Genomic DNA, 20,534 nt, shown 5'->3' on the forward strand with positions numbered 1-20,534 from the left:
TAGCCATCTAAAACTCTGCAGCCTGTGTTTCTAACATGCATCATCTGTACACACAATTTCCAAGTGCTTGCTGACCTACATTGGCCCCAGGTTTAGCAACACCTCAATTTTAAAATTCTCATCCTTGTTTTCAAACCCTTCCATGGTCTTGCTCTTTCCTCTAACCTCCTCCAGCTCCATAAACCTCCAAGATACATGCACTCCTCCAGTTCTGGTCTTTTGAACATTCCTGATTTTTGGCATTTGTGCCTTCAGCTATCTAGGTTCAGGAACTCTTTCCCTAAACCTTTCTACCTTGCTTTCCTCCTCCAAGATGCTTCTTAAAACCTAGCTCTTAGTTCATCAGATGAGCAAAAGAACGGAGCAAGCGGGCTGGGCCCCACGGTGGAACAAGCACATGCTGAGTCCTGCAGCACCAGGGAAGCGAATGGGCAATTCCTGGAGCGGCGGCAGAGCAAGTATTTGATGGAGACCGGCACATGGAGGCAGCATGGCCCCGTGCTCTGGGGCCTGCAGACACAAACTGGAACTTAGCTACTAATGGGCACTTATTACCATTCTGGACTTTTTCACTGTTTCATGCTAATCTATATTCTTTTTTTACTCTGTAACAATACTTCTTTTTAACTCTGTAAGATTTCTACCTAGGTACTTGTACCTAAGATGGCACCATTAAAGGCAGTCACTGTAGAAACTTTTCACTGTACTCCTGTACATGTGACAATAAAGGATATTCTGATTCTGGCTTGGTGTCAAATTATGTTCGATAACATTCGTGTGTAGTGCTTCAGGGTATTTTAAAATGTTAAAAGCACCAAATAAAAACAATTTTGTGTAGTCCAGTTAGTAGCTGCCAAAGGCATATATTAGGGCTTCCGTGAAAAAGAGGTAAAGGTGGGTGGTTTTGTAGATAGGTGGAAATAAGTTGCTTTTCAAAGGGAGAGGATATGGAATCTGATATTTGGATCATGGTCAAACTGTGTGTCAAGTTTATGATTGTCTAGTCAATACTCAGATATGGCTGGGTACAGAGGTGGAATTCACTATAAGGAAGCAAGGTTTGTGGCAGGAACTGAAAACAAGATGTTGCCAATCATAGATCCTGTTAGAGTTCAGTAAGAGGGAAGGGTGCATCTTTTGAGGGCTTATGACAATTGCTGTAGCAATCCATGAGTCCTGATTGCTATGGAAGATGGATTTCCTCCTCTGATTCTGCAAGGAGTAAACTTCCAGAAGGTAACCTTGACTCAAACCTTATTAGGGATAGTAAGAACTGCAGATGCTGGAGTCAGAGATAACACAGTGTGGAGCTGGAGGAATACCTCAGAAGGGTCCCGACCCAAAACATCAACTTTCCTGCTGCTCTGATGCTGCCTGGTCTGCTGTGTTCCTCCAGCTCCACACTGTGTTATCTCAAAACTTATTATTTGCCCAAATTTAGGAATCAGCTTCATTATACCCACTTAGCCTTCTTCGCTGATTCCATAATCTTGCACCTAAATCTATGACTTGGTTCTTATCCATGCTGAATGCTATCTAGAACGTCTCTGTCTATTGACCTAGCTTCTCCATAACCACAAAAGCTTTTTTTAAAAAGCAAGGATAAACTGGTCCGAAACAAAGATAAATTGGATCTACAATACAAAAGGCAGATTATACATGCCCAGTCACCATGCAAAAGCAATGCTTATTTGCTCCATATGTAATATGTAATGATCAGGTACCACTGGAAAATAACCTGAAAACTATGGAAAATACCTCTAGTGTATTAAACTGTTTTAAAATTAGCTCTTTGATATATAAAGTTACAAAATTTACAAAAGGATGTTAATAGTGGGGACGTCAGTGATGGTAACACCACGGATTGTCAAGGATGATGGTTAGACTGTCTCTTATTGCAGATGGTAATTCGTATTTGTGTGGCACAGATGTTCCTTGCCACTTGGCAGCCCAGGCCTGGATATTGTCTAGATTTTGTTGCACTTGAACATAGACTGTTTAGTATCTGAGGAGTCACAAATGGTGCTGAACATTGTACAATCATCAGTGAACATCCTGACCTTTGACCTTATGATGGAGGGAAGGTCATTGATGAAGCAGCTGAAGACGATTGGGTCTAGGACAACACCCCGAGGAATTCCTGCAGAGATGTCCTGGAGCTAAGACGACTGATTCCCAACAACAACCATCTTCCTATGAGTCAGGTATGACTCCAACCAGCAGAGAGTTTGCCTCTGATACCCACTGATTCCAGTTTTGCTTGGGCTCTTTGATGCCACACTAGGTCAAATGCAGCCTTGATGTCAAGGGCTGTCACTCTCACCTCAGCTCACCTCATCACAGGAATTCAGTTGTTTTTTCCATGTTTGAACCAAGGCTGTAATTGAGTTCAGGAGCTGAGTAACCCGGGCAGTACCGAAACTGGATGTACTCAGTAGGTTAGTGCTGAGCACATGCTGCTTGATTGCACGGTTGATGACACCTTCTATTACTATCACTGATCATCAAGAGTAGACAGTGGTGGTAATTGTCTGGGTTGGATTTGTCCTTCTTTTAATGTACAGGACATACTTGGGCAATTTTTCACATTGTCGGGAAGATGCCAGTGTTGTAACTGTATTGGAACAGCTTGGCTAGGAGAGTGGCAAGTTCTGGAACACAAGTCTTCAGTACTATTGCCAGAACGTTGTCAGGGCCTGTAGCCTTTGCAGGTTCCAGTGCCTCCAACAGTTGATATCATGTGGAGTGAGTCAAACTGGCTGAAGACTGAAATCCATAATGCTGGGACCACTGGAAGAGGCTGAGATAGATCATCCATTTGGCACTTCTGGCTGAAGATTGCTGCAAATGCTTCAGCCTTGTTTTTTGCTCCCATGTACTGGATTCTTCCATCATTGAGGATGGGGATATCTGTGGAGCTGCTTCCTCTAGTGAGTTTAATTGTCCACTGGATGTTTGATTTGATTTATTATTGTCACAAATATTGAGATATAGTGAAAAGTTTTGTTTTGAGTGCTAACCAGACAAATCATATAAGTACATCTTTAAGTACATCTTACATAAGGATGTAGCAAGATTGCAGAGCTTAGATCTGATCTGTTGTTATGGGATTGCTTAGCTCTCTTTATCGCTTGCTGCTTGTGTTGTTTGGCACCCAAACAGTCCTGTTTTGTAGCTTCACCAGGTTTACACCTCACCTTAAGGTTTGCCTAGTGCTGCTCCTGGCATGTCCTCCTGCACTCTCCACTAAATTAGGGCTGATCACCTGGATTAACGGTAATGGTGAGCGGGGAGATGACAGGTCATGAGGTTGGATTGTCAGCCTTCAAAGACAAAATAAAAGTAAGTATCAATGTAAGTGCACCAGGGGCATGCATGAGCAATCGAGGGGAAACAGGTCAAAGTCTAAGGAGTGAATAAAATTGACTTTTTCGACACTTTAAACATTTTGAATGGGTCCAGAATTGCAAGTGTGCAATTTTAAAAAATCTGTACAATTAAGTACCATTGCAGAAGACAGTTGAGCTCAGTAATCATGCACTAGATATCTGTAGTTGTCTGAAACAAATTAACAATGTGGAAAATGTTAAAGGAAATTCAAATGCCATAAAAATAACATTATAAGTGGATGAGTCCAAAAGTGAACAATTGCAGAATGCCATACAGCCTCCAGTTTCCTGTATATGATCTCTTAAAAAAATTACTTCAATTGTAGAAAAAAAATTGTGGATTAATTTAAGGATGTGGTGACTTTTTCTGCATTTAATATGGAAGTAATCCTGTTTCAATAAAGTTACTGAGTTAATGAGGAACAAATAAGAGAATGAGACAAGAAAGTAGATGTTAGGGGAGGTAATGAGTAGATTTGGAGGAATAATCAGTGCTTTGGAGAAAATAATACCTGGGTAGTAGATTTGCAGCAAATAGTTGACATAGAGATGTGTTGGAGTGAGCATTTGGAAATTATTAATATAGTGAGTACATGAGATTGAGGAACATTGAATGGTGAGAATGCACCTTGTAGCTAGGGTAAATGAACAAATTTAGGTGGGAATGAGCAATTAATATTTGCCAGTGGTTTTGAGTACCAATATATTAGTATGGTTGTCATTAATCACTAATGATGCCAATTACTTGAGAAGCTGGGGGCTTCTTCTGAGCTAGGAGGCCCAGATTCAAATCCCGTCTGCTCCAGAGGTGTTCATAACTCTCTAAACAGGTTTACCAGAGAATATCTGAGAAGTTTACAAGTGTTGTTTTGGACCTTGGTGATGCCCTTCAGCTAGGTTTCTCAATAAAAATAAAATTATAACACTTGATATTTTCTATTGTTTCATATCTAAATTTCTTCCATACATAATAGACAATGTTTTACATCAGTGTCCTGCAGCTTGACCTTGAGTGACAATGAGAAATCAGTGATAAATTTTTCATTGTGTTCATCTCCAGTCATTATCAAGCATTTGCAATGTTGATTTAAAAAGCTGAGAACACAGTTTCGGTGATGGTTTTCCTGGTACTGATCAGCCAGTTTAGAAGATCCCAAGTCAAAGTGCAGTTGGTTGCCTCCAGCCTGGGTGGTGGTAAAGGTGCTGCGATTCTCCATCCCAATTTAGGGACAGGAAACAATTAGCTAGAGTTTCTCCTTTCAATTTCTGTCCACTTGTGGCTGTCTACTTGAAACGAGTGCCTGAACATGACTTAATAGATGATCAGGCTTGTCTGTAATAAACCATCATTTGAGTAACCTGTTTACACTAACTGTTAAAACCAATGCATAAACAATGGGTACTTAGGTGACATACTAGAGAGGTGCCTGGTGCTCAAAGAATTGGACTCCAGCATGTGTCATTGCCTTCCAAGTAGGATGAGAACGAAGTAGAAAAGAAAGAAAACTGCTACAATAACAGATCAACTTGCTACTGTTTGTCTGTTGTGATGTAGAAATGGGCTACAATGTATACCATCCACACAGCAGATAATAATTTTTATTTTCATGTAAATACTGAAAATGAATGGTAACAACTTTATCATTTATCTTTGTAAGCCTCTACTCATTGTGTTCTCTTCCTCATAAGCTTCAGGAATCACCATCACTAAATGATATTGAGAAATCAGTTATGAAAACCATACTTATTGTTTTGGCTGGAAGAGAACATATGATGATTTCTCTTGCCTACTTGAGTGTTTTTTTCTTCTACTGCATTTCAGGTTTCCCCAGAATGGGGATAGACTATAAACTGATTATGAGTAGCATTCCTTCAACAAATGTGTGCGAACTGGGCACAACTTCTACAGTTACCAGTTCTCTTGGAGACCTTTTTTGTTGTTACTTTGTAAAGAATATTTCCCTGAATGCTGCAGTCGTATCTGTTAGGGGCTGTCTATCCTGCTGTTTTTAGAGACTTCATTTTGTGGAAAAAAATAGCAACAGAAGTAGGCTCAGAGCCAATGTGAAAGCCCTTTTGTCCTTGAAGTGAATATTGTGAGGCACTTTGAAAAGCTTTGCATTCTTTTCGTTCCATTTTGAATTGGTCACAGCCATACTGACCTCTGGTTTCTATCTGTGAGTTGGTCAGGCTTTTGTTTGATGATCCTCCTGTGTGAAACATTGAGTAATGTTTTAAACAAAGCAGCTTCTGAAGTAAAGAATACCTTATGGATCCAACTTTTTTCATTGATCTACAAATATCACTGTCTGTACTTCGAGACACATTTAAGCGTTTTTTTTTATTCAGCCGGAGCTTAAAGTTCGGCTTACAGTATAAAAGTTGTCTTTGAACTTTCTCTGTGGTGGAAGATATTTTAACAGTTTTTTTTTCAAAATTGACTTAGTAAAATGCTACTATGAATTCAGCAGTTCTAAAATTTGTTTATTTTGCATTTCATCAGACTTCACTGCTTGAAACATCATAAAATATGTTGCAGAACTTACTAGCACAGAAGTTCTCTAGCTCTGCATCTTTTGTAAGTGCCTGCTAGATATTTAACACAAAATTAATTGTTCACATTGACCTATGAGAGATGTTGGTTATTTACATGACATAACTGTTTTTACCAATAATGGTGGTTGACAAAAATATTCATCAAACATAAAATCTGGTATGCTATTCTTATTTGATGGGTCTAATATGACAGTAGATATTGTTTAACAATTGCAATAATGATGTGTTGACGAACTTTGTAAAAATACTGTTCCACATTTGCATCCCATAACAGCTAGGATCCAGCCACAAGGCATTATTCTGAAAAGAAAAGGCTTGTTGAACCCGATTAATGGGGAATAATATGTGCCAGAAATGCAGCATTTTCACAGCTGGAGTTTTCTATTGAGGAAAGCCACAATTCCTTATATAAAAAAAATAGTTTCTAAGGAAGCTGTGTGGAACACAGCATCTGAAAACAATTTTTTTCGTAATGGGAAATGTTCTAGACAACGGTGGGAAAGAATCAGCTGAAAAGGAATGATTCGTGAGCTGGCAGCAAATTCACAAAAGCTTTTGTTTGTGTGTGTTCCACAATGCCTTTTATAAATTTGACTGCATTAAAAGCGCATTCATTAATTGTCCCAACAAACACATCACTGTTGTCTGCAAAAGTATTCCATTCTTGCAGTCCAGTTGTGTAACCACAGTAAAAAAAAAAGTTACATCTTCCTGTATCATGCTAACTTCAACTTCTTTATATCATACAAAAGGAATAATGAGAACTGAATCTTCCAGTTATTGTTGGTCATTTTATGGGTCTAGAATAAGGCCTACTTTGAACTTGTGTTTATATAGCATTTTAAGGTTTGAAAAATAGGTGTAAAATAGGTGCAAATAGGGGTAAAGAAAATAGATTCGGGTCAGAAACAGATTAGGAGGAATGGACAAGACTATATTTAGATCTGGGTTTTGTAATGTTTGTAAAATTGAAGAGAGAGACATGGAGATAATTACCAAGTGTAGGATTAAGGCAGAAGACAACTCTGCTATCTCTGCAGGAGTGAAGGAATCCAGTGGAGAACCTTATTAAGTTACAAGAGTGGTGAAGGGAAAACAGGCTTTTGGGGCTTTCGCAGATTTTGCATAATTTTGTAGATTTTGGAGGATTAAAGTTGGCAGGTCAGCAAGGGAAGGATTAGTGTCAGTTGAGTTGGGAGGTGATTTAGGCAATGTATGAAGGTTTCAATAGTACCAAGGGTGTGTTGAGGATGGTAACAGCCCATTCTTATGTTTTGGATCTGTGCTATCGGTTGAGGCAATAAATTCTGTTGAGAAATGAAACAACCTATGCATATACACATTTGAAAATTATGCATATGTTGTCTATCTGCAATTGAAATGATACGTTTGCAAATGCTGAAATCCCACTTCATATTGTTAATGTATAAGAATCTTGTAATATCATGCACTACTGAGTTGGACCCTGTGACTGACAAGCACATTTTAATTTGCAAACTTTCTTGCCCAAACTATAATTAAACTCTGAATGACCTGAGATATTTTGTTGCAAGAATCACAGTTTGTGGAGTTAAGAGGTGTTGGCCACATCTTGTCAGAAAACGAATACATTGTGTATTGCATAATGTAATGTTCCTGACCTTACAAAATTCCATACCTTACCATAGGTGCTGTGAAGATCATTGTAACAAAAACAGTGCCTGAAAAATCCTTATTTTGAGGGCTATGTTGATTTACCTGCAACTGTGTCATTTGGCATGTCTTTTAGAAGGAAATGCATAAAAATGCATGTTGAGTAGTTGAGGCTTTTTAAATTATATGAATTTTAGTTCCTAATTACACTGCAGACTGTAGCCTGTCTTTGTAGACACATGTAAACTGCAGTTTAAGATTAATTAGGGTCATTGTCGTGAACAATTTTACATTTCATAGTGCTGAGTATGATATCTGTCAGTTGAACTACAATGAGATGTCAGCAAGATCAGGGTCAAGCAGATGTTTAGGTGGTAATTAGCTGCACTGGAAATGGTGAAAGCAATTTCTCTCATTGGAAAATGCTAAAGGAGTTCAGGTGCTTCCACAAGTTGCAGTAAACATTAAAAATATTTTCTTTGTTACTGAATTGTTGGTCTCTATATTTAGGAAAATCTAATTGAGAAATATATTAAATACAATTAGACACTATTATTTTAAAGTAAGCTAAAACAGTAAAACCAAGGGATTTTAAAAAATGAGAAGTAAATTTAAAACAATACATGAGGAATATATTGAGGTTTTCATGCATACTCATAGAGGCAAATTTGTCAACAATATATATTATTTCTAAACTCAGATTGATTTGTTAAAGGGGGTAGGTTTGCCAGCAGTGGTTACAGGCATTCCTGGCAGGCTGATCACATGAAAACGTGACAACCACATTTCAACTTTGCAGCTCCATCTAAATTCACTGCTGTATTTTTGAAATATTGTTACTTAAAGACCAATGAGTAAAGAAAGCTGCTTTCAGATATTCTTTACAATCCAAACAATTAAAACTTGTCTTGATAGAATCATGAAAGATTTCAGCATAGAAGGTGACCATTTGGCTCATTGTGCCTGCTCTGGCTGAAAAAGAGTTATCCAGCCGAATCTCACATTTCAGCTTCAGTCGTGTAACATTCTAGCACTCAAAGTGCACCTCCTGTGTTTTAAATGCAATGAAGGTTTCTGAGCCTCCCACCCTTTCAAAAGTGAATTCCAGACCGCTCCCACCACCCTCTAGATGGAAAATATCTTTTTCAACTCTCCTCTGTCCTCCTGGTTATTGATAACTGTACTAAGGAAAATAGGTCCTTCCCATCATTTGCATCAAGGTCCCTTATAATTTCATACATGTTAATTAAATCTCCCCTAGCCTCTGCTCTTACAAAGAAAACAATCCAGGTTATCAAATGTTTCCTCATTTATTTTTTCTGTACCATCTCAAGTACAATCACATTTTCCCTATAGTGTACTGACCTCTACACAATACTATAGCTATGGCCTGATGGGTATTTTATACAGTTATAGCACAACCTCCCTGCACTTGTACTCTAAGCTTCAGCTAATAAAGGAAAGTATTCTTTAAGCCATCTTAAGCATCTTATCTACCTGTCCTGATGCCTTTCTCTGTATCCTACTATATATTTGCAGTTCTTACCTTGTTTACCCTCTCCAAATGCATTACACACACTAAATTACAATTACCACATTTTTTGCCTGTCTGATCAGTCCATTTAATATCTTTTTATAGTCCTCTACTTTCTACCTCACTATCCACCACATGGTCAATTTTTGGATCACCTGCAAATTTCTTAATCATATCCTCTAAGACTAAATCATTGCTACATAAGGAAAGGTACCCAGTACTGAACCGCATGGACCCTCACAAGAAACGGCTTTCCAGAGATGCAAAAAGTGGTGACCATTATCCTTTGCATCCTGAAAATGAGCCAATTTTGTATCTAACTTGAGACCTACCATTGGTTCCCGTGGGTTTTTGCTGTACTGACCAATGTAATTTTGTTAAAAGCCTTGCTAAAACCCAAGTACACTACATCAAACACACTACTCTGAACGATCTTCTTTGTTAGTTCCTCAAAAACTTCCATTAAGTTAGTCATACATGACCCTTTTTTTTCAAGATGGTAGTGGAGTAGCAGAACTACATGTGGACTCTTGCCCAGGGCTCATCAGCTCCCATCTGCTTTCTTTCCTTTTCTTTTGCTTCTGCTCTTTCTCTTTCATTCGTTTTTTGCTTCTCTGTGGCAGATTGGTTGGCAGCATTGGCGCGGCAGCAAGAGCAAGCCACATGCAGAGTGGCAGACGTGGCTTCTGCTGGCGTTGGTGGCAGAGGCAGCAGAAGCAAAAATGTCCTCCTGGCACTCAGGGCTGGTGGCTGTGGCAGCAAGGACATCCTCCTGGCCTTTTGGATCGGTGGCTGCGGCAGCAAGGACATCCTCCTGGCCTTCTGGACTGGTGGCTGTGGCAGCAAGGACATCCTCCTGGCATTCAGGGCCAGCGGCAGCAAAGCTCCTCCAGTGATCGGGGACGGCGGCACTGGCGGCAGTGGACTCTTCAAGATGGCGGCGCCAGCAAGGTGACATCTGCAGCCAAAGCAGGACTCTTAGTGCAGTGGCAGCCTGGCCTGGTAGCGGAGCTAGGGACTCATGTTACAACAGGCCCAAGAGCAGGCACTCCTGGTTATCGGTGAGGCAGCGGCAGCAGCAGAGCTGGGTACTTCTGGTTGAGGGGTGAGTATGGGTTCAGCAGCATCAGCGAACTAGGCCCTGTGGCAAAGAGATGGCATCATTATGTGGTGACTCCTATTGTTGGTGGGCCTGGCACAGGCAGCAGCAAGGCAGTGGAGGTTAGTTAGTTAGTTAGTTAGGAGGTCAGTTACTGAAGGCTAGGTGCCAGTGTGGACTGGTTTGGAAAGACTGTTATTCTGAACATTTTATTTCTTTTTCTGATTTTTTTTTAATATAAGAATTTGTTTTTAAGAATCTGTACCTAAGTACCTTTGTACCTAAGATGGTGCCATAATGTGGCGACTTGTAAACTTTTCATTGTACTCATTTGAGTACATATGACAATAAAGCTATTTAAATTAATACATTTCAGTTCACCTTCACTTACTCTGCTGACAGTCCTTGATTAATCTGTGCCTTTCTAAATGATAATTAATAGTGTCCTTTAGATTTTTTTCCACCAATTTTCCCTCTATCAGGATTAGGCTGGCTGCACAGTTGTATAGTTCTCTGCCACCATACCTGTAGCCAGAGAGGTTTGGAAAATTATGGTCCGAGCCTCTGTTATTTCCTCCTTTGATTCTCCTAGCAACCTGGAATGCATTTCACCCAGATCTGGAGATTTATCTACTTTGAAAGATGCTAAACCCTTCATATTTCCTTCACATTATATTTATATCATTCAACATTTCACATTCCTCAACCTTAACTACAATCCTAAATCTTCCACAGCTTGCCTTTTTAGTTTGTAATAGTTCCTACCTCCTCTTAGTTATCATCTTGTTCTTTGTGTTAATAAAGTAGTTTTCCTTGATTTTACTTGTTGTTTTTAATACCCTGTCTTTGTTTATCTAATTTTCTTTTTAATTCCACTCCTGAATTTTCTATCCTCCAAAGACTTTTTGTACTATTGTGCTTACAGTAAGCTCCCCTTTTTCTTGCATTATTCCACCAGTGTGCGCCCAAGAGACTCATGATTTGTACGACTCACTCCTTTCTGCTTGTGGGAACATATTTATTTAAAACCTTTCTGTCTTTGTGGGAATGCCTCCCAATGCTCTGATTTGATTTACTTTAAAGTAACCATTTCCAGTCCACCTTTGCGAAATAGGCCTTTTCCCAGTCGATTACTTTAAATGAGTCCACTGCGTTTTGCCATTCATATAAATGATTTGGATGTGAATATAGGATGTATGGTTAGTAAGTTTGCAGGTGATATAGTGGACAGTGACAAAGATTATCTCCGAGTACAATGGGACTTTGATCAGATGGGCTAATGGGCCAAGGAGTGACAGATGGAGTTTAATTTAATGAGAAGTGCTGCATTTTGGTAAGGCAAACCAGGCAGGACTTATACAGTTAATGGTAGGGCCCTGGGGAGTGTTGCTAAACAAAGAGACCTTGGGTGCAGGTGCATAGTTCCTTGAAAGTGGAATCGCAAGTAGACAGGGTGGTGAAGAAGATGTTTGGCATGCTTGCCTTCGTTGATCAGTGCTTTGAGTATAGGAGCTGGGAGGTCAGACTGCAGTTGGACACTGGTGAGGCAACATTTAGAATACCGTGTTCAATTCTGGTCGCCTTTCTATAGGAAGGATGTTTTTAAGGGTGCAGAAAAGATTTACAAGGATGTTTCAGGACTGGAGGGTTTGAGTTATAGCGACAAGCTGAATAGGCTGGGCCTTTCTCCCTGGAGCGTCAGAGGTTGAGTGGGGGCGGTGACCTTACAGATGTTTATAAAATCATGAGAGGCATGGATAGGAATGAATAGCCAAGGTCCTTTTCCCAGGGTGGAGGAGTCCAAAACTAGAGGACATAGATTTAAGGTGAGAGGACAAAGATTTAAAAAGGACCTGAGGGGTAACTTTTTCATTCAGAGGGTGGTGCATGTATGGAATAAGCTGCCAGAGGAAGTGGTGGAGGCTGGTACAATTTAAAAGGCATCTGGATTGGTATATGAATAGGAAGGGTTTGGAGGGCCAAATGCTGGCAAATGGGACTAGGTCAGATTGGGATATCTGATTGGTGCAGATGAGTTAAACCAAAAGGTCTATTTCCATGCTGTATGACTCATAAATCCTGGTTTTTTCATCTTTTTTTCATAACTACACTAAATACAACCGAATTATTATTACTACCACCAAAATGCGCTGCCAATTATCGCACTTGATTCGCTTCATTCCTTAAAACCCGCTGAGGGACTCACTGATCTCCATGGTGTGAACAGCCTTCTTATGCTGATGTTTTTGAGGTGATGACTGGTTGCCATGGTTTCCAAACACTTTTTGCTGATATTTTTGAGGCCATTTCTATTCTTCATGGAATACTCCATACCTGTGCTGGCATTTCAACACTGAAAAGCAGTGCAATTGTGTTAAACCATCCCCTCAGATGGCAACGTATTTATTCAGCAAACTGAAATTAAACAATTTTGCCGTAGGTGAGAACCCTGTTTATTTCATAAATACAACATGGGCAGTTTTTAAAAATATTCTGATGTTGTACAATATCCATTTTATGATGTGATACTGTTACAATTGACTTTAACATATTTTGCAAATACTGATTTTACAAAGTTTTCAAATAGGGTTTTTTATCTTTACACGCTGTCAGAAAAAAATCTTATATGAATTAGCAATCATTTTCGCAAAGAAACCAAATAGAGAATAAACAACGACAGTAAATTTGTTGAGGTTCTTCTGTTAGAACATAAGTTATTAAGCAAAATTGAAATAATTTATTTGGTCACCCGAGCCCCAAGATAGTATTCTCAATCATCCCTCCAAATAGTGTTCGTTTTAAAGGTTTGATTTTACCCACCTTATATACTCCTGTAAGTCAAATTTCTAAATCAAGGTATTTACCAAAAAGTACGGAGTCAATTTTTACGTGAGTTACAGGTCGAAGAAGTTGAAATGTTTGCCTCTCTATTGTCACGTTCCCAGGTCAGACATAGTTCTACCTCTAAACACTGTGCAAAAGGGACAAATACATATTTGTTGTCTTAAATTTTTAATTAATTTTATTTAGAAAATGATAGCCTCCAGGTAGACAGGCGTTAATTTCTGCAAGCTAAGTTCATCAAATAGATCAAGAACAAAAACCATATATATAAATTTATGCATTTTAACTTACTTTTCTCATGGTACAGAAATATTATGAATGTACAAACATACAAATTAAGAGCAGAAATAGGCCACTCAGCCCCACAAGCCTGCTGTACCATTTAATAAGTTCATGGCTGATCTAATTGTGGCCTCAACTCTACATTTTTACCTTTTCACTGATTAATATTTTAGTATTTTTACAATCTCTTGTTAGTCAAGACTCTGTGTACTTCTTTCTAGAAGTATTCAATGAATTTTTCTTTACCACTGACAAGGGTAAAGAATTCCAAAGACTCAGGACCCTCTGTGAGAAAAGATTTATCCTATTTGACAGCAGAGCATGCACTGAATGTGTAATAAATCCACCTCCTCATCGTGTTCAGAACATGTCCTTATTGGCTTCCTGAATGGCATCATCATGTAGATCTTAATATTACTCTTCATCAGCTGCATCATTCCAGAAATAATCATCCTCTGTGCCATCATATGTACTGGATATCTCCTATTTCTTGAATGATGTGACAACAATCTCCATTCTAATGCCAACACAGGCTTTTGCATGCATTCTGTCAGGTTTGGGAACATTGGAAAAAAAAACAAAAGAACTGCGGATGCTGTAAATCAAGAACAAAAACAAAGTTGCTGGAAAAGCTCAGCAGGTCTGGCAGCATCTGTGAAGGAGAAAACAGTTAACGTTTCGGGTCCGGTGACCCTTCCTCAGCAACTTTGTTTTGGGAACATTGGAACCTGTATCATGCTTTCAGAATATCCTTTATTGTCGCATGTACTCCAGTACAGGAGTACAGTGAAAAGTTTTTACAGTGGCTGCCTTTAGTGGTGCCATCTTAGGTACAAGTACCTAGGTACAAATCTTACGGAGTAAAAAAAAGTGTTGTTACAGAGTAAAAATGAATATAGATTAGCATGAACAGTATTGGTGAATGCTTCCTGCTTCCAATCATTGAGTTCATTACACTTTCTTCTCATGCTGTCTGTGAAGGGCTTGTTTAGAGAGACATTCATTGGTTGAACAAAGCTGGTTAAAGGACTAGACAGATTTCTTAGCCAGTTTGGAAGCAATGAATTTCATGAATAATGTGTTTCTGTAGCAGGATTCACTTCCTGAACTCGAAGGTTTTGTGTTACTACCAATAAAGGGGAGGCACAGAAGTAGTTCAACTAAGTGAAGCCACAGAAAGCACACCATGCAAATCAGATCAGCAGAAAAGTCCTTAAGGAATGTGCTCATCACTTAGCAGTTCCTTTCTCTCTGGATTTTGTGATATCACTTCACATGCATACAGCTCTTTACTGTTGGAAACTATCCATCACCATTATGGTTGCTAAGGAGCTGTAGCCTGCTGATCTAAATGATTACAGACTAATTGCTCTGATAGAGATAACTGTGAAGTATTTTGAATGGATTGTGTCAATTTGTATTTTAGTTCCTCAATATTCCACGTATAGATCAGCTGGAACTTGCATATCAACCTCCACAGTTAGTGAGCAATGGTGTCCTGACTTTGGTCCATCAGATCGTTGGACAGCTATGTGATTGCTGCCTTTCTTGATTTCCCTTCTGCTTTAAATACCATTAAATATCATGCAACCATTTAAGCTTATTGAAAAATTGGAAAACATTTAACGTTAATTCTACTGTTCTACTTTAGATCAGTAATCTCCTTCAAATGTGATCCAACAGATATCAGTTTCTAGGATTAACTTGTAATTTATGCTAATAAAGACTGGATCTCCTCAGAGAAATGTACTACTATCTCTATTACTTCTAATCCTCTTTACAAATAATTGTGGATATGAGTACAATAACATAATGCGCTTCAAGTATGCTGATAACACTGAACATATTTTGTAACAGAGTCCTCAAACTGCAGCCACGTTAGTGTGTTTCACATTTTTGCACATTCATACTCCGGAATCTGCCTAAAATGTGAAGAATGCTTTCTGCTATCTCTTAATATTCCTCTCGAAATCCTTGAATTTTAGTAGCTGCTGCATAATTTTTTGTATGCTTTGCAATCAAAATGACTTTAAATTTGATCTGCTTTGTGTATCTGCCATTCCACCTTGGTACCATGTTGTCATATTAGAGGTGGGATTGGTAGGGATACAGCATGCACCAATGAAGTGGTATCTGTGACATAATGTGTTGGTGTGTGCAGACATGAGGAGCTAAACAGCCACCTGCAGTATTGTGCTATTCTATGATTGCCTCAAACAGTTTTGCAATTGGACAGTTTTGGCTTCAGCAGTGAGAGGATTATAAGTACAAAGACTTTTAAATTTTTTGACTAAAAGCTGGATGTTGACTTATACATGAGGTATATGAAAAATTAGTGACTTTTTGGCCAAAAATCAGGGTTTGACTTTTACACAAGGTCGACCAGTATTCAAGCATATCCAGCACTTTGAGATTTTATTGTCAGAATTCATATGATCTGTTTCATTGACAGTTAAAGTTCCCAGTGTCACACTCTGTAACTTGGAAGGTGGTTAGCAAATGGTTGTGTCAGATAAATTACCATATAATTTGTGAGCTTTCCATCTTCAATAACGTTCAAACATTGTCAAACTAATTTTGAAAGGTGAATGACCTTAATACTGTGTTGTTAAATTTGTAAGTCTTATTTGGAAGGATATTAATTTCAACAAAATGAAATTGCAAGTCTTAAAAGAAGTGTCTCACAGTTCAGGACGCTTGTATCTAAATGACGGAAAGAAAGAACTTGTATTTACTTCATGAGCTCAGGACATGCTTAAGCGCATTAAGACCGGTGAAGAACTTTTGAGATTTTGTCCATGTCACAATGTAAAAAAAAAACTGAGTAGCCAAATTGAACACCGCATACTCCCACAAACAGTAATACCATAATGACCAGATAACCTGTTTAATTTCAATTACTGAGATTTAAGAAGGGTCAATCTTTTATAAGAGATAACAAGGTGTAGAGCTGGATGAACACAGCAGGCCAAGCAGTATCAGAGGAGCAGGAAAGCTGATGTTTCGGGTCGAGACCCTTCCTCAGTAGTTTTTAAAATGAAGTACCAAACGCAGAAATATGTCAAAGATTTGTGTCTGTTGAAGCTCCACTTAAATCTTCTGAAACTAAACTTGGTTAAACTTTGAACTTGTAATCTTAGTTGTTGCAAGCCATCAAAGTTATTTTTTGTTTGTCTTTTACACAAGATCGACCATTACTTATGTATATCTGGCATTTTGAGATTTTACTGTCAGAGTTCATATGTTCTGTTTCATTGACAGTTACAAATCATGCTTTGTCACACAATTTTGTTTTCTCTTTCAGGTACATCACACCATGGTGGCTATTCCCATTCTTCAGTTGTGTATGCCCTAAAAGAATGTGGCATTCGTCACATTGACACTGCAAAAAGATATGGCTGTGAATCGCATCTGAAGACAGCAATCGAAAAGAGCGGCATAAATCGGGAGAACCTGTGGATAACTACAAAACTTTGGCCTGGGGACTATGGCTGTGAAACCACTAAAGCAGCATGTTTGGAGTCCTGCAAAAGACTTGGTGTGGATTACATTGGTATGAATGAACAGTTTTAAGAAATATGATTTTATTGAATTCGGGTCTAAGTTAAGAAGCAGTTTATACTTTTTAAGTATGAACTTGGTACATTCTTACCTTTCATCAGGGTACTTTTCTAAAGAAGTTTTTTTTTTAATTAGGGGAATTTTAGTCTCTGATCAGCAAGCCACCACCTTCTCCCCTGCCCCACGCAGGTTAGCTGCAGTGACATTATAGCGAGTCTGTCAGATATGCAAGAACTTTCAGCTCCTTCATTCTCAAACCACCCGTTAACAAAATAGCTAGCCAAGAAATCACGGTGGCAGAATTGTAATATTAGCAACTTTACATGAACAATGTCAAGTGAGACACCGTGGGAAAAATATGAAACAGTTTCTTTGTTAACTGAATATTTATTACCAGCATGTCAGATAAAGACTTATACAGCTCCTTCAGCTTGATCTTAATTCTTAATTTTCTTGATGAAATGACATTTATAGACCAATTGCTCTATTGTTTAATAGAGCTGATGAATTACAAACAAATATCGAAAAGATTGATCATCCTTAACCAAATTATGCTAGAATTATTGAAATACTGATAATATTCAGTTAACAAAGAAATTGTTCTTTCATATTTATCCACTGTGTCTGATTGCCGGTCATATCATCCCATTGAATTTCTAAGCTTCTTCTATCATTGTGTACAGGATCTACCCTGAATATAACTCCTAAAGAATGAGCTAAAGTGATACTTTGAACAACTATCAGAAATATATTTTTTAAAATCAATAATTCAGTCTAGTTGCTAGTGTTCATAAACCATTTTACACTGTTCCTTCCGGGCTTGTTATGTCTTTGGAAGCACTCGGCAGAATTCCTCTAACCTCTGGGCCTCCCACAAGGAACACCACTTGCAACAGAATATCAAAAACACATGGACTGAGAATAAGCTGTTGGACCCACAGGCTGCATACAACCCACTGTATTCATTTCATCCCACACAAGAGTCACTGTTCTCACTCCTTTCACAAAAATAAATTAATGTCATAGAGTGTAAAGCTCCAGCACATCGACTCCAACTCTCATCCTACAATGTCTATTTCATACTATCTTATTTGGCATGATGTTAATTATGTTTCCTAGCCTAAGGACTATAATGTTTCACAGGAAATTCCAAAGGATTTATTCTTTAAACTCTTAATTCCTTTCCAGATATTCATTTTTGTCTGAGATAAAAATACAAAGTGCTGGAGAAACTCAGCAAGGCTGGCAGCATCTGTGTGAGAGAAATAGAGTTAACATTTCAAGTTCAATATGACTCTTCTTTTGCTTTTATTCATCCTTGTCTGTTTTAATTCAGTGCTCATCTCAGATTCACAATATCATGGATCCAGGTCCATTTCAGAGTCTTCAGCATATAACTGAGGTTGACACCTTGGTGCATTACTGAAATATTGCTGGAATGTCAGGGGTGTCACCTTTATAGAGTCATGGACGCTATTTAGCCCTCCAGGTCAATACTATTTGCCACAAAGTGAACCAGTCAGTCCCACTCTTCCAGTAAGGTGTGAAACCAAGAGTCCCTTCATCCTTTTGGGATTTAAAAGATCTCAAGCTACTACTCAAAGAGCTTAGGAACTCTCCTGGTGCCCTGTCCTACATTTATCCCTCAATCAGCATCACTAAAAAACAATTATCTGGTCACTGCCGTTTATGGGACTTTGTGTGTGAATTGGGTACCACAATTCCCAGGTTCATTATCTGTAAAGAATTTTAGGAGGTTCTGAGGTCATGAAAGGTGCTATATAAATGCTTTCTTTTTCATCTAGCTATACAAAATTAATATTGTTGTTACATTGTCATTTCCTGCACTTAATTGCAAAGATATCTATCTATATACAGTTGCATGGACAAATTGCCAGAAATTTGAAATAAAAACACACATCAGTCAATGCCTGAAACAGAAACACAGATCAATATTTCCGAGGAATTACTCATCAGACACTCCTGATGAAGGTTCCCACATGCAATCATAACCTGTCTTTTTTCATCAAGTGCTGATTGATTTGGTGTATATTTCTAATGTTTTTTATATTTGTCTATCTCCTTATTTGAGCACCTGTTTCTAGATTAGTATCTGAAAGGAAGGAAATAATTTTCTGTAAGGTCATTTTTTATTGTGATTACACAAATTTAAACGCACTTCTTAAAAAATTACTGCTGGTTCTTAAAGTATAATAATAGTTGTTGCAAGTGAGACATCTTGATGCTCGGCCTCCTTTTGCTCTTGTTTGATTTAAAAGACAGGATGTGATGTCAGGAAAAGAGTTTTAATTAGGAAGCTCCCATTTGTACTATGGGCAACGAACAGCTGAACAAACAATACTGTTGGAATTTGCCTGTAATTATTTTAAAGGGCAAAGTTTTCAAAATGCACCACTTGCATTGTTGAATTTCCGTCTTTTGCAAACCTTGGTTGCTATATGTAGGATATAGTATTGTTTTGAATTTGTAAGAGCCTCATCCAGTGTGAAAGCTGGCAATTTATATTTGCCAGTGACGCTGATAAGAAGTTACTGAAAAAGGTTCATGCAGTAAGTTTCAAGAATTCCATTATTTTCCATGAGGTAATCTTTCATATGTGTCTGTAAACATTTCAAGTATTTTTCTGGCATCATTCTGAAAGTATGTAGGACCAGTTTCAGAAGTCAGCAGGGAAAGTGACCAAGCAGCTGCGAGGGTGAGATAAAATGATTACCTTCTGTGCAAGCTGTATCCAGTACTTCTAAATAACCGTGTATTGTTCTAATTTTAAGAAAAACATGTTCATCGGTGAATTACAGGAATTTCAGCAATGCAGTCATTGCAAGCTTTTACATCAATGTTTTGCAAAATAATATGTCCTCTTAAAAGTGGACATTTTATTTTGCAAAGTTTAATTGAACACATTACTTTGTGGAAGCGACAAGAGTGAACTGCATGATGATGCTACTTGCCTATGTGCACCGTCCAGTCATAGAATCATAGAGCCATACAGCATGGAAACAGACCCTTCAGTCCAACCAGTCCATGCTGAACATAATTCCAAACTAGACTAGTCCCACCTGCCTGCTCCTGCCCTATATCCCTCCAAACCTCTCCTATTCAAGTACTTATCCAAGTGTCTTTTAAACATTGTAAGGGTGCCCACATCTACCACTTCCTCAGGAAGTTCATTCTACACGCGAACCACCCTCTGCATAAACAAAAAAATTGCCCCTCATGTCTTTGTTAAATCTCTCTCCTCTCACCTTAAAAATGTGTCCCCTAGTTTGGAAATCCCCCATCTCAGGGCCTTAAACAACAAGCTAAGTTAAAACCTTGAAACTTAGTCTACCATAAAAGCTGTGGTTCTTACATTGCCACACAATGGGAGGCATTCTGTGAATTTCACGTCTCAGTCATTTGCTTTGAGGAAATACTGAACATAGGCCGGGTACTTCAACAATAGGAAGCAATGTCCTCACATCACTCTTGTATTTCTTACCAGCATTCTCAAAGTATTTTTGACAGAGATCTGGGTGATTTGCATATATTTGACCATGCTAAAGGGTGGCGTAAAGAGGCCAACTTGAGGGCTGGATTGTGTGGCAAAAATAAGGCAAGGAATACTCAGATTCTT

General features: G+C 38.5%; 1 protein-coding gene across 9 annotated transcripts in view; it reads left to right on the forward strand.

Annotated features, from left to right (window-relative positions):
• zgc:110366 (uncharacterized protein LOC550476 homolog) overlaps window positions 1-20,534 on the forward strand; it is a 100,973-nt gene that overhangs the window by 29,537 nt on the left and 50,902 nt on the right. For all 9 annotated transcript variants that reach the window (XM_048601598.1, XM_048601597.1, XM_048601600.1 and 6 more), the window contains exon 2: window positions 16,641-16,889. In XM_048601598.1, coding sequence (XP_048457555.1) covers window positions 16,641-16,889 — 249 coding nt within the window. The remainder of the gene's footprint in view (window positions 1-16,640; window positions 16,890-20,534) is intronic.

Source organism: Rhincodon typus, chromosome 10, assembly GCF_021869965.1.
Source record: "Rhincodon typus isolate 14 chromosome 10, sRhiTyp1.1, whole genome shotgun sequence".
Classification (NCBI taxonomy): domain Eukaryota; kingdom Metazoa; phylum Chordata; class Chondrichthyes; order Orectolobiformes; family Rhincodontidae; genus Rhincodon; species Rhincodon typus.